Source organism: Nelumbo nucifera, chromosome 3 (assembly GCF_055504915.1).
Source record: "Nelumbo nucifera cultivar China Antique chromosome 3, China Antique-T2T, whole genome shotgun sequence".
Classification (NCBI taxonomy): Eukaryota; Viridiplantae; Streptophyta; class Magnoliopsida; order Proteales; family Nelumbonaceae; genus Nelumbo; species Nelumbo nucifera.
In genome coordinates, this window is record NC_142651.1 from 109,363,824 (window position 1) to 109,388,202 (window position 24,379).

The window sequence follows — 24,379 nt, forward strand, 5'->3', positions numbered from 1 at the left end:
CCCGGAGCTTCCTCATCTTCTCTGTTTCAGGCTCCCTGTAGCTCCGTTCAGAGGCAAGGTCGTTGACCGCTAGGACCAGCCGGATTGCGCACCATCAAATACCAAATTTTTTAATTGGATTCAAATTTAGATATTGCCTGATTCTATTTGAATTCGATCTGTTTACACCCGTAGTTTAACGATGCAATTTTGGATTTACGCACAACCTCCATGATTAAGCCCAAAGCACCAAAAAGATTTTAGCCTAAAAACTTCACTCCGGCTAATATTACTCTACCAACAGATTTAGGGAAAAAAAAATTAATGAGTTTTAAGTTTGCCATCTTGATTCCAACTCCAGCGGAGCGTCTTGATGAGCCGGAAATAAAATTGTATACAGCGGGCTGGGCTATTATTTACCAAGTTCACCCCTATGCATCATGTTCACTAAGGCCGTGTTTGGTTTGCAGGAAAAAGTAGGGAAGGGGAGTCTGGAAAGGAAATGTAGGAAAACCTTAACAAACCTTATATAGGTTTTTCTATATTTCCCTTCCTTTCCTTATCTTTTCCTTTAAATCAAACATAGCTTAAGGATCCGATGGCAAATTTGGCCCTCCAGTGAAATTGCGACATGTGGCACCTCGTGACAACTAGGCAAGTACCCAGGCAACAACTTACCAAGTTGGTGTCCCCCTCGGGCACCGGTCTGGCTGGCCTGGCGCGACCTGCACGCGGCCCACGGGCGGCCTGCACGCGGCCTGCGCGCGGCCAGCGCACGGCCTGCGCGTGACCTGCGCAGCCTACGCGACCTGGCCGGATTAGCCTGCCACAGGCGCCGACCTGGCAACCTGGCCCGGACACAGGCGCTGACCTTGCAATCTGGCCCGGACACAGGTGCCGACCTGACAACCTGACCCAGACACAGGCGCCGACCTGACAACCTGACCCGGACACAGGCGCCGGCCTGGCAACCTGGCCCAGACACCGACCCGCCGACTGACACAGGCGCCGACCTGACAACCTGGCCCGGACACAGGCGCTGACCTGGCAACCTGGCCCGGACACCGACCCGCCGACTGACACAGGCGCCGACCTGACAACCTGGCCCGGAAACAGGCGCCGACCTGGCAACCTGGCCCGGACACCGACCCGCCGACAGACACAGGCGCCGGCATGGCAACCTGGCCCGGACACCGACCCGCCGACCTGACAACCTGGCCCAGGCGCCGACCTGGCCGCCTGGCACAAGCGCCAGCCTGACAACCTCGAGGAGTTCATCACCGTACCCCGGTTCTGATGGGATATGACGTCTTACCATCTGAAGGCTTTTCACCCACCTAACCCGTGAGGGCACCACTATATAAGGACTCCGACCCGCCGGGAAAATACCCCCGGGTCCTCTGATTCAGTTCTCGTAGGTCCCTCAGCTCCCGCCGTCTACAAAGGAGAGAAAATCACCTCACACGTAGGGTAGTCGGGTTGCGCTGCACCAGGGAGCTCCACCATCCTCTAAGTTGTAGACCGCCTAGGAGCAAGTCAAGTGACGAGTTCGCCACCACGGAGTTCACCACCAGGCAGTTCGCCACCAGGCAATTCGCCACCAGGGAGCACTACTAGGCAGTTCGCCATCAGGCAGTTCGCCACCAGGTAGCTCGCCACCAAGCAATTCACCACCAGGCAGTTCGCCCCCAGGCAGTTCGCCACCAGGTAGCTCGCTACCAAGCAGTTCTCCACCAGCCAGTTCGCCCCCAGGCAGTTCGCCACCAGGTAGCTCGCCACCAGGCAGTTCGCCACCAGGCAGCTCGCCACCGGGCAGTTCACCATCAGGCAGTTCGCCACCAGGCAGTTCGCCCCCAGGCAGTTCGCCACCCGGTAGTTCGTCACAAAGTATCTCTCCACCAGGGAGCTCGCCACTGGGTAGTTTGCCACCAAGCAGTTCGTCACCAAGTACTCCCCCAGGGAGTTCGCCACCAAGTAGCTCATCACCAAGGCACGTCACCACCGGGTCAAGCAACGAGGTACTTAGCCAAAAAATTTATACATCACAAAAAATGTTACGTGACAAAAAACGGTTACACCAATTGACGTCGTCTATGGGATACGCTACGAAAAGCTAAGTTCCCATCCTACAAAAGCTAAGTTCTCATCTTACCAAAGCTAAGTCATCACTTTTTTGAAGCTATCACTTTATAGTTTACATTTTTTATGAACTCAAAAACTATGCAGGGGGCTAATAGACTAAGTAGCTCTACCAACCTTACTTTCAATTCAGATAATGCCTCATCAGTCCTCTCCGCAAGGTCCCCCTACAAAGATGAGCTCTTCGTGGCTTCCGCGGGAGTTGACGGCCAACAGACTACTTAGGCGCCCTTACCGGTCGAGCCTTCCAAGGCTCCCATGTGAGCTGGCAACCTAAAGTTAGTAGTGCTGCCCCCGAAGGTCGAGCTCCTAGTAGCTTCTTGTAGGAGTGGGTGACCGGCATTACGAAGCTAATGCAACACAATCATAGCTCGACACCTCCCAGGCAAAGCCTACGGGCCACATTACTGCTTAAGACCCGGTCGCCTCTCTGGCACGGGCAAAGTCAAAAAAGAGTAGACTACGAGTCACTCCCAAAAGCCAACGGGCCACATTACTGCTTAAGACTCGGTCACCTCTCCGACACAGGCAAAAGTCAAAAAAAGAGTAGACTACGAGTCACTCCCAAAAGGCTACGGGCCACATTACTGCTTAAGACCCGGTCGCCTCTCCGGCACGAGCAAAAGTCAAAAAAGAGTAGACTACGAGTCACTCCCAAAAGCCTACGGGCCACATTACTGCTTAAGACCCGGTCGCCTCTCCGACACGGGCAAAAGTCAAAAAAGAGTAGACTACGAGTCACTCCCAAAAAGCCTACGGGCCACATTACTGCTTAAGACCCGGTCGCCTCTCCGGCACGGGAAAGTCAAAAAAGAGTAGAGTACGAGTCACTCCCAAAGCCTACGGGCCACATTACTGCTTAAGGCCCGGTCGCCTCTCCGGCACGAGCAAAAGTCAAAAAAGAGTAGACTACGAGTCACTCCCAAAGCCTGCGGGCCACACTATTGCTAAATATCCAGTCGCTTTCTCACTGGCAGCTCGCCACATACAGGCAGCTCCCAAAGCCTAAGGAATTGGATCAAAACTTACTAGCTCGTCGACTTACGGGCCAAAAGAAATCTACTCCCTTCGCTGAGTTACTCTCAGCTCGGGAGTGGGGGGCAATTGATGAGGGCAGATTTGGCCCTCCAGTGAAATTGTGACACGTGGCACCTCGTGACAACTAGGCAAGCACCCAGGCAACAACTTACCAAGTTGGTGTCCCCCTCGGGCACCGGTCTGGCTGGCCTGGCGCGACCTGCACGAGGCCCACGGGCGGCCTGCACACGGCCTGGCGCGGCCCACGCAGCCTACGCGCGACCTGGCGCGACCTGCGCGCGGCCTGCGCGACCTGGCCGGATCAGCCTGCCATAGGCGCCGACCTGGCAACCTGGCCCGGACACCGACCCGCCGACTGACATAGGCGTCGACCTGACAACCTGGCCCGGACACAGGCGCCGACTTGGCAACCTGGCCCAGACACAGGCGCCGGCCTGGCAACCTGGCCCGGACACCGACCCGCCGACTGACATAGGCGCCGACCTGACAACCTGGCTCAAGCGCCGACCTGGCCACCTGGCACAAGCGCCAGCCTGACAACCTCGAGGAGTTCATCACCGTACCCCAGTTCTGACGGGATATGACGTCTTACCATCTGAAGGCTTTTCACCCACCTAACCCGCGAGGGCACCACTATATAAGGACTCCGACCCCCAAATCCAGAGGAGAAAAAAAAGGATGGTAACCCCCACTCTCTAGCTCTCTCATTTCTCTCCAAGCCCTCTGTAATTAGAATGCTAACTTAGGCATCGGAGAATCCCCACCGGGAAAATACCCCCGGGTCCTCTGATTCAGTTCTCGCAGGTCCCTCAGCTCCCGCCGTCTACAAAGGAGAGAAAATCACCTCACGCGGAGGGTAGTCGGGTTGCGCTGCACCAAGGAGCTCCACCATCCTCTGAGTTGCAGACCGCCTAGGAGCAAGTCAAGTGACGAGTTCGCCATCAGGCAGTTCGCCACCAAGCAGTTCGCCCCAGGCAATTCGCCACCAGGTAGCTCGCCACTAGGCAGTTCGCCACCAGGCAGTTCACCCCCAGGCAGTTTGCCACCAGGTAGCTCGCCACCAGGCAGTTCGCCCCCAGGCAGTTCGCCACTAGGCAGTTCGCCACCAGGCAGTTCGCCCCCAGGCAGTTCGCCACCAGGTAGCTCGCCACCAGGCAGTTCGCCACAAGGGAGCACTACCAGGCAGTTCGCCACCAGGCAGCTCGTCACCGGACAGTTCGCCATCAGGCAGTTCGCCACCAGGGCGTTCGCCACCAGGCAGTTCACCCCCAGGCAGTTCGCCACCAGGGAGTACCACCAAGCAGTTCGCCACCCGGTAGTTCGTCACCAAGTAGCTCTCCACCAAGGAGCTCGCCACTGGGTAGTTCGCCACCAAGCAGTTCGTCACCAAGTACTCCCCCAGGGAGTTCGCCACCAAGTAGCTCATCACCAAGGCACGTCACCACCGACTCAAACAATGAGATACTTGGCCAAAAATTTTATACATCACAAAAAATGGTACGTGACCAAAAACGGTTACATCAGATCCCATCTAAACCTCTATTGAACACACAGGATATTCATTCGTGATAGATAATCCAGACTCCCTTAACATGAGATAAGTAAAAACTTAGTATGACCAAGAAAAAAACCAGATGTTACGCTGTAATTTTCTACACTGAATTAAAAATAAGAACCAATGGTAAAATGAATCGTCAGAAACATGAATCAATGAAAGAGACAAAATATTCCTATTGAGCTCACCGAATCCATAGGCAAGGCAAAGCAAATTAAAGTATATCCACTCTTCTTACTGTGATTCATGAATCTTTCAGAACAAAATTTAAGACTTCGATATCCTACCCACCGCCTAAAAGCTCTTTTTCATAGTGAGTGATAGCATCAGCTTAATAAAGATTTCAAGTAGAATATGACACGGCAATACCTGCAACCACACAAAATGCATAGTTGTAGACTTGGGCTGTGACCAAACCCTGTTGGTAGGCTATGACGGTTGGTGGGATGTGAACAAACACACTACAATTTTTTTCTCAAAAAAAAAAATAAATAAAACCCCCGAAGAGAAGGCTCGTCTTAAGCTCAAATCTGCGCCCCACCTGCTCTCGCCCCACACGGCGAGCGTCCGCCATCTGTCCCTTTGCACGCAATTAGCTTGTCCCGCGTGCGGGCTGACGGGATGGCCGTTATTTCGTCCCGTTAACCCCCAAAACCGAGTCAAACATTCCCGCGTGCTTGAGCTGTCGGTCCCCTGAACCCCGTTCTTCTCCCCTCACCCGAGTTCTCCTTCTCCGGCACCGGCGACCGCTCCGGTCAGTTCACCTTGACCAGGTATTCTCCAACATTATTCTTATGTGTATGATATTTGGCTACACTTCATTCAGTTACCCAACGTAATACCAGCCGTCGACGCACCGGGCTACACTTCATTCAGTCGGCGAGCTGCTATTACTTCATTCAGTTACAAGAGCAGAACTCCATGACCACGCAAGCGTAATGCGAAGCTTCCAATTCTGCATAGAGAGTAGGAAGGAATGGATGGTCCAGCATCTTCAGAATCCTCTTCTCCGTCTCCGCCCTCTCTACCTTCTTCAACGTAAGCGCTTCTTTATCCACAACCTTCATGGCGTAATAGCAGCTATCATCGCCGGCACCGGAGGTCCTGAGACGGCACAGGTAGACGCTCCCAATTCGACAAACGAGCTTGAAATCCCTGAAAGTCAACCCGCTCTTGCAGCGGGAAATGACGGAACGTATAGCTTCCCACGCGAAGTCCGACGACCGGTGGGGCTTAAAGGCAAAGCTCTCAGGCGAGTAATAAGACGAAGTCTTGGCGGAGATTTCGAGAGCATCAAATGAAAGACGACTGATGCTACTGCAGCTATCGCTGCTCATCGAACTCTGGCTAGAATTTAGTGTCTCTGCTGAACCGATTTCACCTTCTGAATCCTGCAAAAACTCGTACATTTTAGGATCAGAGACTCCACTTCACCTCTTCAAAGCTCTTCTACGTACGTACGCTTGAAAGGTTCCTACTTCCTACACAATACTACATTGGGTTTCTAAGTTTCTTCTGAAAACGCTTTCAGCAATATATAAAGCATCACCTTCTTTTCCCCAAAGACTCAGAACGTAGCAAGCAGAAATGCAACAAGCAACTACCAGTCAAGGAAGTAAAGAACAGCAGAACCTAATCTTTTCTCCACCAAGAATCTAAGCTCTCAAAAGAGAAAGAAAATTGAAAAAAGAAAGCTTCCAGAAAGCAAAGAAGGAAGAACGAATAACCGAGGATTTTACTAGTATTTCTTTTGTACGATCTCCGCTAGTTTTCGAAGATGATCATAGAAATCCAAGGATTATGACGCGGGAACAGGCTTCGATTCTTTGAGAGCTTGGAATCGTTGCTCCCCAAGTCCAAGTTCCCATCTCTGAACAATTAAAAAAACAGTCCAGATTCGATTTTCCTCAACGAAGCGTCAAAGCAGCTTCTCCTTCGCCATGAAAACACCTTGGAAGTTAGTTCTACTCACAGCTTCTTCCTTCTCCACCGAGAGACAACATGCATCGTTCGAACCACCATTAAAGGACCATCAACTTCAACCCCTCGTCAAATCACTGCTCGTTGGAGAATACCAGGTCAAGGTGAACTGACCGGAGCGGTCGCCGGTGCCGGAGAGGGAGAACTCGGTGGGGAGAAGAACGGGGTTCAGGGGACCGGCAGTTCAAGCACGCGGGAATGTTTGACTCGGTTTTGGGGCTAACGGGAGGAGCTAACGGCCATCCCGTTAGCCCCGCACGCGGGACAAGCTAATTGCGTGCGAGGGGACAGAAGGAGCGTGTGGGGACGTTTGTGGGGCGAGAGCCGGTGGGGCACTCCTTAAGCTTAGCGCAAGCTCTGGCTTAGGTCCTAGGTTCAATGCACAATAATACTAGGGCTCTCACTCCTGCAACAACAATACTTGAATTCAAGTTCGATTGGGCTTGGCCCATTGTCAAATGAATTATTATTTCATATTTGTTTGTATTTGCATTTCACATCCATAAATTTGACCAACTAACAAATGGTGCATAAAATACTAATAAAAAACTGGTTTTATCCAGCAGAAACAACAAAAATTGAGGGTTTAAAAGGCACTTACTTAAGTTGTGTTTGATTTAATAAAAAATAAGAGAGAAACAGAAGATTCTTCAAGTTTTATAAAATACCTTAATAATTTTACTTAACAAATACTACCATCATTCTATTTAATGATATTATATTAAAACTACATCCTCCAAATAAATATCATTTTATAATTTAACTTTATTAACCATACGAGTTTTTCATCTCGCATTAATATTAGATTAGATTTTTTAATAGAAAAAATAAAGCCTTATAGGTACACCACCATTCACCAATCCTCTCTCTCTCTCTCAAAATGGAACAAACCCGATTCGTGATCGAATCGGCCGATGTCCGATCAGTGGCGGAAGAGTCAGGGCTCTCACTCCTGCAACTCCTTACATCGTTGGTCAAATCCACACAGACCCTAGCGAGCCCCCCCATCTCCAAATACCATGTCGGAGCAGTCGGGTTGGGATCGGACAGTCGAATCTTCTTGGGAGTGAACCTCGAATTCCCTGGACTCCCTCTCCACCACTCCATTCACACCGAGCAATTCCTGATTACCAATGCAGCCATCCATGGCAGCACCCAGCTTCGATACATCACCATCTTATCGGTGCAGTGTGGCCACTGCCGCCAATACATACAAGAAATACATGGGGCTTCCAATATGTTCTCCATGTCTACCCACGAGAACTCTGCCCACGTCTTATTGACTCCGGATCACCTGCCCACCAGAACTCTGCCCACGTCTCGGTCATATCGACCAAAAACGAGGGAGACAACCATGAAAACCCAGCGTTTTGGATTTCCTGCCCCAGAGATTCGGTCCCGACAATATGCTGGCCAAGGATGTGCCATTATATCTGGAGCCCCATCACAACAGTGTAACCTTCAGTGACAATGACCACGAGGTCCACAACGACAGTGTTGTCAAGATTAACAGCGAGGCCAATGCTATAACAACGGCAGAAGTGTAACAGATCATAACAAGAAACTGAAGTATGCAGCACTGGAAGTGGCGAACAAATCCCACGCACCTTACAGAGGATGCCCATCTAGGGTGGCTCTAAAGGACACCGAAGGGAAGGTCTATAAAGGGTCGTATGTGGAATCAGCGGCATATAATTCAAACCTGGGGCCGGTTCAGGCAGTGGTGGTGGATGCCAGAAGATCATGGCAGGGGCGTTGGTGGAGAAGAAAGGAGAAGTGGTGGTACAGTCAGGCAGAGCACGACTGTTACTACAACCACGATGTGATTTTGTAGTGTACCATTGCAATTCGTCTCCTTTCTTGATTTAGCTTTGATACCAATTGTTCCGTTCCCGATAGAACGTAACAGTAACTAATTCGTTTTCGTTGGAGGAAGACAAAAGAATCTCTATGGGAAACTGTAATGATGAATAACGATAAAGTTGTTCAAAATAATCATTGAGAATGAAAATTTCAAGGTGAACATGCAGACTCCTACTGACTCGTGTATTCTCATGACTCCTAAAATGTTAAATCCACTCACCAACTCGACTCTTTACAACTTGCAACTAATTTCTAACTTCTAAAGACATGGTCCACTGAGACTACTAACAACTCATTATAACTAATGACTCCATGCTACAGTGACGGGCCAACATTGTAAAGCATCTCAAATTCTCAAAACTTTAATATTGAAAAGTTGGTAGAATCTCTAACTGGTTGTTACAGAGGCCTAGATCAAGCTGCCACCAGAGTTAGGTTGGGGGTAATGAATGCAAAAACATTATGAATTCTGAGGTGGGCTGCACTCAAATTAGCCCATGCAATTATATAAGTGTGAACTGGATTCTAGGATTCTAGATACTAACTCTTCGTACCAGAATCCATTTCTCATGGTCATGACCTTTCCTAGAGAAAAGCTAGGCATCGAGGAGAGTAGAATATTAGATAGAAACCTGGAAAAGTGGAAATGCCCAATGGTACTGGGATTTAATAAATTAAAGGATGTAGAGACTTAATAAAGTAAAGGACAAGATGGTTTCATAAACACGTGAGAATACGTGCTTCAATCCAAATGACTGATAGAATGAGAAATTGGCTGGAGTGAAGTGTTGACTTGTAAGTACATCGTCACAAATGAAAGTTGAAACCGTCACTACCCTCAAAACACATGGTACCTCCCCTGTAATTTTTCCAAAAAAATCGTGCATATCAACAACTCTCTGAAAGAATCTGTGCTCTTCGCTAAATTTATTGTTAAGGGGCCATAGAGAGGAGGTGCCAAGGGAATTCGTAATACTTCCATTACCAGAGAGCAGGGGCCATAGAAAGTAGAACTCCACGTCCATACCCTGCGGCTTGGGCCAAGCCATGAAACCAGATATGGATCACTTAAATACAACTATTCTTTGCGTTCCATATAATGTTACATCCTGTTGTTGTCTTGTAACAAGGGTAAGTAAAATATACCCAATGAGGTTTTGGGAAGATGAAAGCAGAAAACCTTATCGATCTGCTTCTTACAAAATTAAAATAAAGGGGGGAAATGAACGTCGATGGTAACAGCAACAACAGCATGTCACTTGATCCTAGGAAACATGGCGACGCTGAGATTATGCACCAGTTTTTAATAGCCATACATTACACATCGTTGAACAAATGGCGAGTTCACAACCCGAGGAAGGCACACTGCTTCCTTGCATGTTCAGGGATCAACTTCAACAACATCTCTTTTGGCACCCCTTTCAGTTCTGATCAACGGCCGGACATCATCATATACCAACAATGTTAGGCATGCACAGCAGAGCTCGATCTGCTGACCATGACATATTGCTGACCACATTCACCCAACCACACATTGGGAACATCGGTTGTACTTTACATTGTTGATATTCCCGATGTACAGCTGGATGATGAACATGGCCAGCGATGTGTTGCGGTCAGCAGATCCAGACTGCACAGCACACACAAAGTAGTTAAATAAAAAATTGTTTCAATATCTAAAAGAAGGTACATACCATGAGGCTTGAAGTTGAATAATGGGGGCATGAAGCGTCCATTTGGTAAGCGAGTATTTGGGTCTCGTAGCTCATCGAAGAAGGGATGAATCAAGGCTTCTAGCTGCATTACATATTGTCAATCTCAGTCCTAATTTCATTAAAGAGGGGAAGCAAATGAAAATTTTGCAACCAACATGCAAAGGAATCCATTGTGCAATGTCTAATGCTGAGGCCTAGTACCCACTAACCTGGCAGCATCCCAAAGTCCAACAAGGAAACGATTATAATGTATGAACTAATTTGAATCAAATTTGTCAAATGACCATTAAGTTGAACAATAAGATGGCGAGTATGCCCTACATTCCGTTCATGAGTACACCCACGTTCACACTAGTATCCATGAAAAAATTGGAATGCTGTTTGTAGACCACGTGTAAAAGAAAGCGATCTACTTTGTGTGTTGTAAAATATATGACTATTCTGAACTTTGTTAGAATTCAGTCCTCTTAACTAGATGATACCCTTGGTGGGAAAAATGTTACTATAAAAGGTATGAGTAAGGTGGCGTTTGATGAATCTGAAGTCTATAAAAGTCAAAAGGCTATTATTCAGGTCTGAAATCTGAAAGTAGAAATGATTTTCTGCTTTTTAGAAGGGCTCTGAAAAGATAAGATCGTTTGAGTTGGAGCAATTCTCCAACATCTAGAACTGCAAAGTCTTACTTACCCCTCGAAATAAATTGTTTGTAAATATTAAAAATAAATAAAAAATATTAAATAAAAATGTTATTACAAATATTATGACTTCTTGAAATAAATAATTATTTTAATTAGTTAAAATTATTAGTTATTGTAAAGAAACTGGGCCAAATGGGTCCTAGTATCTTCTCTTGTAATATTTTTTTCTATTTTCCTGTTAGCTAATGAGCCTCTCTTAATGGGCCTGTTATTTCTTTTTATTTGATCTCTTTATGTTATTGCCTAACTGGCTGCCCACTTAAGAGCACACTTGTAATTATTTTAACATTAATTTTTAGTAAAAAGGATTAGAGAAGAAAGGGAAGGATTATTCGAACCTTTCTTCTTCTTCCTCCTCCTTTCTCCATCTTCTTCTCTTGTACTGCTGCTCTTACTTTTCTTCCTCCTTTTTCTCTCTAATTTTTCAAGTTTACACCTATTTTTGAGGACTGGTTTACATCTTGGTATCAAAGCAGGTTTCTTTCTTCCTCTTTTACCATACACCCTTAGATTAAGAGAGTGTATGGAGAGATAGGTTCTCTATAGCTTAGAGGATCTCTGGCCTAGTTGGTAGAGGGTTTGGAGAGTTTAAATCTGGCTAGATATTGCCAAGAAGTGGTGCTGTTCTGTTACTGCCCAAAACCCCAACCAACTAGAGATTTTCAAAGGTACAGGTAAAGGTGAAGCTTTGGGTGCGGCACTCTATGCTTGGGAGGTGTCTTTTGACTCGTAAAGGAGGGCGGTTCAGGTTTGGAAGAGATTGGGAAGCTCTGGTAGGAGCAGCTGCATCTTCTCTCTTCCTCCCCAACAGTTGAATGGAGTAAAACCCTGGTTTTCAAGCATCTGGGTTCTGGTTTGACTTCAAGTAAGTTTATATAGACCAGTTCTTTGATTTTCGTTTGATTAATGGAGCCATACGGAAGTGAGTTCAAGCAAGTGCCGATTTCCGGCCTTGGATCTATAGATTCCGTTTTGACTGGTGTGACCACAATCAACCTAGATGGGACAAATTATCTTGCTTGGGCACAACCTATAAGAATTTATGTTTGTAGTAGAGGAAAACTCGGGTATCTCGCAGGTAGTAAAGTGAAACCCGAAGAGACAGACCCTGAATTTGAGAAATTGATGCAGGAGAACTATACAGTCATTGGATGGTTGGTCAACTCTATGCAACCTCATATAAGTCAACATTATCTCTGGATGTCTTCGGCTAAGGAGATATGGGACAGTGTTACTGAAACCTATTCACAAAAGTTGAATGTAGCCAGAGTCTACAAGTTGAAAAGTGACGTGAAGAACCTAAGACAAGGAGAGAAAAGTGTAGCAATCTACTATTCTATACTGAAATCCCTATAGCAAGAAATTGATGTTATGGAGACAGTTGTATGGGAGAGTAAGAATGATGCTGAAATGTATAAGAAGTTGGTGGAGAGAAATAGGGTGTTTGAATTTCTTACTGGACTCAACTCTGAGTTTGACATCATTAGGCAAAATATCTTGGCCAAAGATGAGGTTACTCTTTCCCAAGCATACGCTATGATAAGCAGTGAGGATAGTAGGCGGCAGGTTCAATTACAGAGTCCACCTACAGAATACTTTGCACATGCTGGAATAAAGCCAAACGGTCCTACCGAGAAAAAGGAGCATATATGTGAATACTGCAAGAAACCGAGGCATATAAAGGACACTTGCTAGAAGCTTCATCCTGGGCTTCTTCCTAATAGGTTTAAGAATAACAACAGTTCTAAGAAGGGCAGTCAGGTAGGAAAGCCTAAGACAGCTAATGTTGCTATAGTACCTGAAGGAGGAAATAAGGAGAGTGAAGAAAAATCAACCATTCAGCAGTTGGCGGCAATGAAGGCAGATTTTGAAAAGTATGGGAGGCTGCTAAATCACTTGGAAGCTACTATTTCTTCATCTCACTCTTCCAGCAACACATCATCATCATCATCTGCATTTGCTCACTTAGGTATTCGTGCTTCTGCAAATCATGCTTCAGTTTCAGGTAATCATAAAATCCCTTAGATTATTGATTCCGGTGCATCAGACCATATGACCAGCCTGTCTAATCTCTTCTGCTCATACCACCTTCTCTCTGGTAAAGAGAAAATATCCCTTGTTGATGGGTCTCTTGCTCCCATTTCTGGCAAAGGGGATATAAAGACCTCTGACACCCTTTATTTATCCTCTATCCTTCATGTCCCTAAACTTAATACAAACCTTTTATCTATTAGCAGCTTAACTAAATCCATGAATTGTAGCATAACCTTTTTTCCCACCCATTGTGTTTTTCAGGACCTATAATCTCAGAGGATGATTGGGAGTGGCCATGAGGCGAACGGAATATACTTGCTGGACACACCGGATAAAGCTTTTGGACCACCTCATGGAGTTGCCTTGGAGTCAGTCTTGTCAGAGTCTATTGACAAAGTCTTGTTATGTCACTTTCGGTTTGGTCATTTGTCTTTTTCTGCTTCGAGTCGTTTATTTCCAGATATGTTTAAGGGAGTGTCTTTATCGAGTCTTCATTGTGAGTCGTGTGAATTGGCAAAACATTGTAGACATTCTTATTCAATAAGCAATAAAAGATCTCTTTCTCCTTTTCATATTATTCACTCTGATGTGTGGGGGCCATATCATTTGCCAACTTCGGGGGGTTACAGGTACTTTATCCTTTTTATTGATGACTACTCTCGTTACACTTGGATTTATCTCATGAAATCCAAGGATGAAGTACCAGCTATTGTGCAAAAATTTCATGAACTCATCCTCACCCAGTTTAACACTCAGATCAAAATATTTCATTCTGATAATGCTAAGGAGTATTTTGAGAAAACCCTCTCCGCCTATCTTGAAACTTTTGGGGTTATTCATCAAAGTTCTTGTTCCTACACTCCACAACAGAACGGAGTGGCAGAAAGGAAAAACCAACATGTGGTTGAAGTTGCCAAATCCCTCCTGTTTGCATCTCATGTTCCTAAAAAATTTTAGGGAGATGTTCTTCTTACTGCTACCTTTTTGATCAACTGTATGCCCTCCTGGGTTCTTAACTTCAAAACCCCCTTTTAGCCTTCTCTTCCCAGATGAGGATCTTTTTTTATCTTCCACTCCGTGTTTTTTGCTATGTGCATGTTCACAGCCATCAAATGCACAAATTTGAACCTATGGCTCGTAAATGTGTTTTTCTGGGATATGCCTCCACACAGAAGGGATATTGCTGTTTTAATCCAGTTAGTGGCACCTGCTTTGTATCTCGAGATGTCACATTTGCTGAATTGACTCATTTCTCTGAAGAACCCTTTGCTATGTCTCCAGTTGTTCCTCTTCCCATTCCTCTTGAGTCCTCTCATGAGGTGTCCACTTCTCCCACTGGACCTACCTCCAATATTCCTGTTCCTCCTCCACCTCATTCTCCTATAATTCCTCCTCATCCTGTTCTCCAAAGGTGGTACCAAAGGCACAGATTCAGACATGGGCAAGTTGTTTCCACTCCTACAGAAGAGCCTCTTGCTCCTCCCATCATTATTGAGGTAACAAGTCAGCCTTCCTCTGACCCATCTACATCTTTCCCAGACCTTGACCTTCCTATTGCTCTCCGCAAGGGCAAGCGGAAGTGTACAGCCCATTGTATCTCCAAACACCTGCCTTACAGCCTTCTCTCTCCTTCCTACTACTCTTTTCTTGCTTCTGTTTCTTCCCATGTGATACCCAGGTCCGTACCAGAAGCCTTATCTAAACCTGAATGGAGGGATGTTATGAAGGTTGAACTGGATGCTTTGCATAAGAACCATACTTGGGATATTGTTGATTTGTCTGAAGGGAAAGAACCAATGGATTGTAAATGGGTGTTTACCATTAAATATCACTCTGATGGATCTATTGAAAAGTTCAAGGCTAGGCTGGTTGCTAAAGGCTACACTCAGATGTATGGTATTGACTATCTTGAGACATTTGCTCCTGTAACTAAGATGACCTCAGTCCAGGTTTTGTTATCTCTAGCCACTACTTTTGATTGGCCCCTACACCAGTTTGATGTTAAAAATGCCTTATTGAATGGAGACCTACATGAAGAGGTTTATATGTCTTTGCCTCCAGGGGTGTATGGGAAGGAAATGCAAGGCAATGTGTGTAAACTACAGAAATCTATTTATGGTCTCAAATAGTCTCATCGGGCTTGGTTTGAGAGGTTCAGGGCTACTCGTCTCCTTTGGTTACACACAAACTCAATCTAATCATACCCTGTTCTTGAAGATAAATGGCTCTCTGTGTGACCTTTTTGATAGTTTATGTTGATGATATTGTGGTCACGGGTAATGACACTCAAGAGGTCAGTAAATTCAAAAGATTTCTTAACTCTGAATTTGAGATCAAGGATTTGGGAGATCTTCGATATTTTTTGGGCATTGAAGTTGCCAGATATAAGGATGGTATCTTCATTTCTCAACGTAAATATGTCCTTGACCTCATTGCTGAGACTGGTAAACTTGGAGCTAAACCAATCTCCACTCCTATTGATCCCAATCATAAGCTTTCTGCTACAGATGGTGACCTTTTATCTGATAAGGGGGTGTTTCAGAGATTGCTTGAGAAGTTGTTATATCTTTGCATGACTCGGTAGGACATTTCCCATGCAGTAAGTATTATTAGTCAATTTATGCATTCTCCCAGAGATACTCGTTTAGCTGCTGCAGAAAGGGTTCTATGTTACTTGAAAGGTACTCCAGAGAAAGGTATTCTATTTGCCAAACATGGACACATGAAGCTGGAAGCTTTCACTGATGCTGATTGGGCATGATGTATTGATGATAGGAGATCCACCTCAGGTTATTGTGCTCTGGTCGCTAGGAACATTGTGTCATGGAGGAATAAGAAACAGTTTGTAGTTGCTAGATCATCAGCTGAAGCAAAATACAAGGCAATGGCACATGGTGCGTCAGAATTACTGTGGCTACGATCCATTTTAGAAGAATTGGGGGTTGACTATGAGAAGCCAATGATGCTTTACTGTGACAACCAAGCAACTATCAATATTGCACATAATCCTATTCAACATGACAGAACTAAGCACAATGAGGTCGATAGACATTTTATAAGGGCAAGAGTTTCCTCAGGAGAAGTTTGTTTGCCATTCATCACATCAGACGAACAATTGGCTGATATCTTGACCAAGGGAGTTCCGAGAGGGAAAACGACACACTATATAAGCAAGCTGGGCATGATTGACATCTATGCTTAGCTTGAGGGGGAGTGTAAAGAGACTGGGCCGAATGGGTCCTAGTATCTTCTCCTGTAATATTTTTTTCTATTTTCCTGTTAGCTAATGGGCCTATTATTTCTTTTCGTTTGATCTCTTTATGTTACTACCTAGCTGGCCGCCCACTTAAGGGCATACTTGTAATTATTTTAACATTAATTATGCTCAGCTTGAGGGGGAGTGTAAAGAGACTGGGCCGAATGGGTCCTAGTATCTTCTCCTGTAATATTTTTTTCTATTTTCCTGTTAGCTAATGGGCCTATTATTTCTTTTCGTTTGATCTCTTTATGTTACTACCTAGCTGGCCGCCCACTTAAGGGCATACTTGTAATTATTTTAACATTAATTTTTAGTAAAAAGGATTAGAGAAGAAAGGGAAGGATTATTCGAACCTTTCTTCTTCCTCCTCTTTTCTCCATCTTCTTCTCTTGTACTGCTGCTCTTACTTTTCTTCCTCCTTTTTCTCTCTAATTTTTCAAGTTTACACCTATTTTTGAGGACTGGTTTACATCTGTTATTTACATAAAAATAATATTATTTGCTTTTTAATTAATAATAAATAGTTATTAATAATTATTATTTATTATTAAATAAAACATTATCATTACTATTAAACAAAAAATAATAATTATTAATATTATTAATAAGCAAATTATTAAATACTATTGTTACTAAATAAATATTATTGTTTAACTAAATAATAAATATAATATTTAATTAATAATTATATTTATTATTACTAAATAATATTATCTAAATAAATAATATAATTATTTATCATTAAATATATATTATTTATTATTATTAAATAGATGACGGTAATGAGGGCATTAACATCATTTCATCACCTCTGAATTGGTAGGACACAAGACCAAGTCTTACCATTTGGGACGTCTTTTCTCTTATTAGACCTTGGAAGTATACGTGATCTCAACACACCTTACCTCTGAAAAGTGTTATCAAACTTCACCTAAATACGTTTTTCACCCCTAACCTAATGGCAAGGAAATCAAAATGACATCCAATTGGACAATTAACATTTTAGGTCCACACGTGCACACACATACACACAGAGTAGGGAATATAATTATCAAATTATCCCTTCCACAATCTAGAAACTAATTTTCAAAAAAGTTAGGTTGCAAATGAATCAGAACAAATCGGACATAAATTAGATCCAAAAAGATAAAAATATATATTATTAACAAAAGGAATTAAAAATGTCTTTGATATTGTATACCATGAACAAAATATATTGAAGATAAATTTTATGAAACATTGAGCTAATTACTCTTCAGTAAAAACATAACATTGAGAGATTTATCAAAAAAGGGAAAAAAAACTTAACATCCAGATAGAATGTATATATTTCAAGGATTCAACTATGATACGGGAAAAACTTCTGACCAATCTACCAGTATCATAAAAGTGATAACCAATCAGGTGGTATTAATCAAAATTCATGGGGGGTTTGATTGGTCAAAGCCCTTCCAGTATCGCGTCTTCCAGCAGCATAGATTTTCCCTTCTATTTTTTAGAAAAGATTAAGGTAAATCATAAATGTATTCAAAAAGAAGAGAGAGAGAGAGAGAGAGAGAACAAGAATGTACAACAAAAGGCTCATGTAGGGGCCCAAACACACGGGCATACTCCTGAGCCCACCAACACCAAGTGCAATCAATGACAAGCCCAAGGATAAAAAACTGAAGAAAAAAAAGCATTTCCAATCCAGCTCAGATTATGTAAGATCAGATAAGGGTGGATCCATATTCAATCCAATTATAAATGAATCAAATTAAGATTACCCTTAACAGGATTAAATTCAAATTCAGATTAACGGTTACCATTTCTTTTTTTGATGTCAGATTAACAGATACCATTGGCATCCCCTACATGTAGGGCAAGTAAATATCAAAACTATCCTTGACTTTATGGTTAAGAATTTAAGAACTAATGGAACCTTATATTCCAAGAAATAAGAGATAACATAAATATCATCAAGTCATGAATGAAAAATGAAAATGGTTAAGGAGAAGAAGTGGTGTCTACTCACAGCAGTGCATCGTAGGTTAGGAGAGTACTGTAGAAGCCTGGAGACAAGATCAACAGCTTCTGGTGGCATACGTTTATGAAATATCTGAAGAATGAAAATTTAAATATATTTCACGGTCTGAACCAGGTAAAAGAAGATACAAGCACAAAGATGAAGTCCAATTACCTTGTGCCAAGGGTGAGCTTTAATTTGAGGGAATTTAAATTCTGTGTAATTGGGGTTCATGCACTTGATTTCCTCCCTTGTTGGGGTACCCAAAACCTATGTTAAAGAAAACACATTGTTATAAGAAGAAGAAAAATATAAGGGTAATTTATATAGACACCTGGTATAACTTCACATATTTACTAAAGTCTACCTCTAGTTTGTGCATACTAAAACACCCCCCAAATAGTTTGCAACTGCTTTACTTGATTGACCTTCCATCAGGAACCATTTGTATTTCCATCTGGGAATGGTCCCGTGACCTCTTAAAAGGAGGAAAATGTTGGAGGGCATGGATCCAGGGATTTTTATTTTGAAAATACTCCTAGTAGTTCTCACACTAACCTTTTAGGAAACAAAACCCTCGCACCAAATTATAACTTGGTCTGGAGAAGGTATGGAGTGCACGTGACAATGAGAACTGCTAGGGATATTTTCAGAATAAAAACCCTGGACCCATGACGTTTCACATTTTCCTCTTGTTTTAAGAGGTTACATGGCCATTCCTAGAAGGAAATACAAATGGTTCCTGATGGAAGGTCAGTCAAGTGTTTGTAAACCATAGAGGGTGTTTTAGTGATAATGCAAACTAGAGGGTAGGTTTAAGTAAATATGTGAAACTGTAGAGGGTGTCTAAATAAATGACTCATTATGTTGATTAGAATTAGTAGAACATACACCTTACCTTGATTATCTCAACAAGCTGGTCTACTCCACTCTCACCAGGAAAAAGAGGCTGCCAGATATTAAAAAAAAAAAAAAAAAAAAAAAAAAAAAAAGATATCATATATTTCAAAAAAGCAGCATAGAGGCCAGATTCCAAGCTGCAAACATAGGGCATGTACCACATACAATATGTGTACCTGTCCAAGAAGTAACTCAGCCAAAACACAGCCTGCAGACCAAATGTCAATGGCTGTTGTATATTCTGTTGCTCCAAATATAAGCTCAGGTGCTCTATAATACCTAGAGCAAATGTAAGATATGTTTGGTTCACCTTTTACCTGTTAAACCGAAAATTACATGAAAAAAACTAACCAGAAGCTCATAAGGTATAAAAGAAGATAAGGAGAACCCCAAGGTGTAATGACATACCAAGACCTTCGCACTTCCAAAATCACATAGTTTCAACTGATGCGTATGTGGATTGACCTGTAACAAAGAATGGCATTTTAATTACAAGATGTTGAAAATCATATTGACATAAACAGAAAATGACATCAATCTATTAACAATCACAGAAATTAGACATTAAAAGCTTAAACTATTTAAATGTCACCCAAAGGGGACTAGAACCAATTTGTGAAACCTTTAGAAACTCACCCAAGTGATTTTAGCAAAAAAGGGTTGGTTGTTTAGCTTATATGGTTGACAAGCTAAGAGAAAAGCACTAGGTCATGACAGTAAAGACAAAAGCATTGAACCCAGACAAACTCCTATGAAAAAAAACCACAGTTGCTCAGATCAACAAATATGATTCTTCTTTTAGAAGAGATAACAGAGATTTCATTAAATAAAAGAAAAGCAAGATTTGAAGAATTTACAGAGACTTCAAAATTATTGTATATTTGAAAATTGATACCATTAAATCAATGAATGGATAAAAACCATATCAATGTATTTTTCCAATGCAAAAGGGGCAGAAAACGATAGCACAACCATATAAAACAGTAGAAATATAGCTGAAATGTTTCAAAGTGAAATTTTTCCTCCTTCGTTAAAACAGAGCCTAAATTTGAAGTACAACTAGTACGTTCCCTAATTTTACAACCCTAACAAGACAGGAAACATATATTTTAGGAGCATGAGAATTACATCTAAAGTAAATTACCAAATGACATACCAGAAGATTCTGGGGTTTGATGTCCCTATGGCACACTCCAATGCTACCATGAATGTAAGCCAACGCCCTACAAATCTGCCAGACAAGAATATAAGATAAGAAACCCTGAAAATGAAGTTGTTACAATTTACTATCTGTCCAGAAAATAAGCAAGCAAACATTAGCAGCTAATCAATAATACATTTATTACCAAAAAAAAATAAAGCAAAAGAAAAAGATAAATTTTGATCCAGCATACTCTCATAAACAGGAAAACTTAAGTGAGGAATAAAGCAAATGTCATGCAGGGCTCTTTAAAATACAAAGAAAATCAGCAAAACTTACAAAGAAGATTGTACAAAACAAAAGAAGAAAATACTCCTCATCATAGGCCTCCCCAAAGAAAAGTTGGGGTGGGGTGGGAAATATACATAAGGGCCATCACCTAATGCTGGTCCTGGCCATCTAGGGTCTTGAGAGGGACGGACTGGATACAGACCTAACCTTTGGCATATTCTTGCACAAAGGGGCTACTCTCATACTCAAACCTGTGTTCTTATGCCTGTCTGCCCAAGATCTTACCATTGAACCAAGCAATGGCCCCTACTAACTATAACAGGTTGAAATATGGTCTATAACTCAGAGGCAGATAAAACAAGCAAAATTTACCACCAAATAAAATGAGCATAAAACACATCTAAATGTTGGGAAATCCTACACATTACATTGAGTAATAGGCTTTAGCACATACCTGATATGTATAAAGTTTCACATATATAAGCGGCATCCGCTGGTTCATCTTATTGTAGTGTTTGATCACACGATGAACAGTTTCAGGTACATACTCAAGTACCAGGTTAAGATAAAGCTCCTCCTTTTCAGTTGTTGAGAAAAAACAGTGCTTCAAAGAGACAACATTTGGATGGTCTAGAAGGCGCATGGTTTGCAACTCACGATTCTTATATCTCTTGTCTTGAAGAACCTTCTTTATTGCTACAGTTTCTCCTGTCTCTAGGCATTTGGCCTGCACAACCACATCATAGCAGCATTAACAAGTTAAAACATAGAACTGAAAATGGCTCGCAATCTCTCATGCATGTTATGTGGACATACATGATACATACAACACTAACAAATTGACAAACTTACCTGAAAGACAATACCAAATGATCCATTGCCAACAACACGCTCGGCCATATAGCTTATGGTCTGCAATATGTAAAGTTTATTGTAAGATCCTCTGAAATATGACAACCTCAAAAGAAATAATAGAAAAATATACATGTCAAACAAAAATTACTGTACAACAAGATATATAGTAACATATATCTGTCATAATAAATGAAAATTCCGTACATACAACCAAATACAAGCACTGTTTTACATGCTATAGGATCAAAAAAGAGTGATAATAACATCACAAACATACCTGCTTAGGCTGGCCATTTCTACCACCTATGGTTGTCACAATTATATGACCTGTCTCTGTCCCATTTCCATCAACCACAGTTGCTTCCATTTCCTATAGAGAAAAGGAGGAATGAAGAAGAAGAAGAAACTAGAAAAAAGTTTTCTTAATATCTACCTGGGAAAACATGCTCTGAAGAAACAAACCTAACAAAAATAATTGGACAAGTTATAGAAACCAAGCATCATCTACCTTGTCATCTCTAATTTTCATGCCATTCATCTCTTCAGGCAACTTATCAACCCCAACACAATTGCCGCTGGGTTCTTTGACTCCAGAAGCAGGTACTATGCTCACTGAAGCCATTTGCTGAAAGCAGAAAATCGATTAAACCTAGTTCCAGCCCTTTTCTTCACCTCAATAACCAACCTACCTGATCACACAAAAACATTACTTATTTTTCCAAATTCCAACCATATGACAAGCTAAGACAAGGAAGCAGATAAGACAGAAGTCTAGAACTTGTGAAGTGTATGCAACATGAATTAAACAGTGACAGAAAGAACAGCAATCAAGGCCAATACTGAAGACTTTCTTGTAATAGGGATACAGATGAACACCCCAACTAGTGGCAACATATTCTACAGGTGAACGAAATTAAAAAGACTTCTGTGGGAATTGTTCTGAGTGCCTCTATAGAGACCGCAAATGAATCGAGAATATCAAAAATATGCCAATAAAACCAATATCCTTTCTTAAAGACAACTTCAATATATGGTATACATGGTCTGATTGTCAATAAACAAATATTCTTCCCCTAAGTACTTAAATAGACGGTCTCACATGTTCATCCAAGGAATCAGCACCTCAGCCAGCCCCAACTTTGTTAGAGAATGTAAATAGAGACAAATTGTAACAGACTAAATAAACAGATTTATTGGCCCAAATAAATGCAACGTTTCCTCCAAACACCAACATGACACAGCAAAATCTTAAAGATGCTCTATGAATGTTAAAGTGCAAGTTCATGTTCAACCTCAACTTTTGGTGCTCCATGACTTCCTCCTCGTCTTGAGACAATAGAACAAGAAAAATGGGGTTCCTATTCCATAAGTCAGAGGACCCCAAACTCTACGACACTTAGGGAAAGGCACATCTCAAAAAACACAGTACACTGATACAACATCACTGTTCTGATCAAACATGTAAGACTTTGGTTTTAAGTCCCAGTTTTAAACCGTAGAATTGAACTTATTTAGCATTTTTATCATCTGATCTTCAAAATTGAAAAAAGAGAAGTGCGCACACAAAAAACAAGGAAACAATTAAAAGACGGATGGCTTAATTGAAGATTTTCGCAACAAAAAGAAGGAAAGGGACAGATCGCTGAGCAGAAATGCGCACTCAAAATATCTCCCTCAAGCAGATGAAGTGAACCAGAAATTTTCACTTAAGGAAAACAAATAAAAAACCAAGGCAGACAAGAGGACATTTTCTGAACCTAAAAGCCCCCTTTTTTGTAAACTCCTAAAATTCGTTGTTATCCATAATTGCAACCACTAAAATGCATTCATTATGGGATGATAAACACGATCAACGGTAGCCTAACTCCCTAAACAGAGGTCGCGTAAACCCCGCGAAATTAAACCGCATCTACGCTCGAGGAGACAGTTAGCTGGGGAAAAAACGTAAAACCTCAAGCTCAGATCGCAGATTAGCACTCATGACCAGTGACAGAAACTGAATAATCACAGTAAATGTATTCGATCCGAATGCAAGCCCCATGAAGATTAAACCCAGAGCTTGAAAAACCACAAAGTAGCGAAAGAAACACAAATAAGCTAATCCTTCTAAATGAGAAAGATGAACGAACAGAAATATACCGATCGGATCAGGATTTTCCAGAGATAAATCCCGCGTCGATCATGGAAACCAATGGCCCCAACGACTAACATGGTAGAAAGCAAAATGGAGCTCGATCCATCCACTTTGATCTTCAACCTTCCTTCTTTTTGCCTTCTAATTCATGAAACGGAGGAGTAAAGTTTGGCTTTCCTTCTTACTCGGGTGAGTTCGATGACAGTCAAGGAAGAAGGAGAAGCCAAAAGCCCCAACATCTGTGTGTTTTTTTACCTCGTGAAGAGTCTTTCCCTTTTGACCGTTCAAACCTACCTTTAGTCTTCCTGGATTTTACAGACACAGAACTGGCAGTCACCGTATACTGAGTGGGAATTGTGGCAAGAGGTTCAAAGGAAAATTACGATTAGTATTCTATATTTTGGGTCTAATCTCATTTGACCAACAAACTTTAAAACGTGTTAATTCAGTAATTAAATTGTATCAATTTAATACCCATCGTTAACCAATCCTAAATTGCAAATGAAAAAATACAAATGTTTTAGGTATCGGTTATTGGGTCAACGGTTCAATTGTTTGGTTTGAATAAATAGTTCATTTTGATAAAAAAAATTATTAAAAATATTGATGGGTCAAATGGATTGATAATTCAACCGCCCAGGTCAATGAGTCATTGACCGATTCAACGGTTTTTTACTAGAAACCATGTTTAAGATAAAAATTCAAGGTTTAAAGTATCGATACGATACACATATCAGCAGTATCGTGTTGGTACTTAGAAACGGCCGAAACTATATTTTCTTTTAGTTTTTTT

At 42.3% G+C, this 24,379-nt stretch overlaps 1 protein-coding gene and 2 pseudogenes across 2 annotated transcripts; 1 reads left to right on the forward strand and 2 right to left on the reverse strand.

Moving 5' to 3' along the window:
- Positions 1–5,610: 5,610 nt before the first annotated feature.
- On the reverse strand, positions 5,611–6,120 carry LOC148801838 (protein kinase PINOID pseudogene; annotated as a pseudogene).
- A 531-nt stretch (positions 6,121–6,651) lies between these two features.
- On the forward strand, positions 6,652–8,687 carry LOC104607207 (uncharacterized; annotated as a pseudogene).
- Positions 8,688–9,614: 927 nt separating this feature from the next.
- LOC104607094 (shaggy-related protein kinase alpha-like) lies at positions 9,615–23,731 on the reverse strand. Of its 2 annotated transcripts, none has more exons than XM_010272605.3 (13): positions 23,592–23,731; positions 21,961–22,137; positions 21,730–21,822; positions 21,450–21,509; positions 21,052–21,324; positions 20,322–20,396; positions 19,574–19,630; positions 19,342–19,482; positions 19,164–19,214; positions 18,440–18,535; positions 18,275–18,358; positions 10,249–10,351; positions 9,615–9,981 (listed from the first exon to the last, which is right to left on the reverse strand). In XM_010272605.3, exons 2-13 carry the CDS (start codon positions 22,072–22,074, stop codon positions 9,899–9,901), a joined length of 1,230 nt encoding a protein of 409 aa, XP_010270907.1. In that variant the 5' UTR covers positions 22,075–22,137; positions 23,592–23,731; the 3' UTR covers positions 9,615–9,898. The 2 variants fall into 2 exon arrangements, with proteins under 2 accessions (XP_010270907.1, XP_010270906.1); XM_010272604.3 differs by having other exon boundaries at positions 21,961–22,141; positions 23,592–23,730.
- Positions 23,732–24,379: the final 648 nt, after the last annotated feature.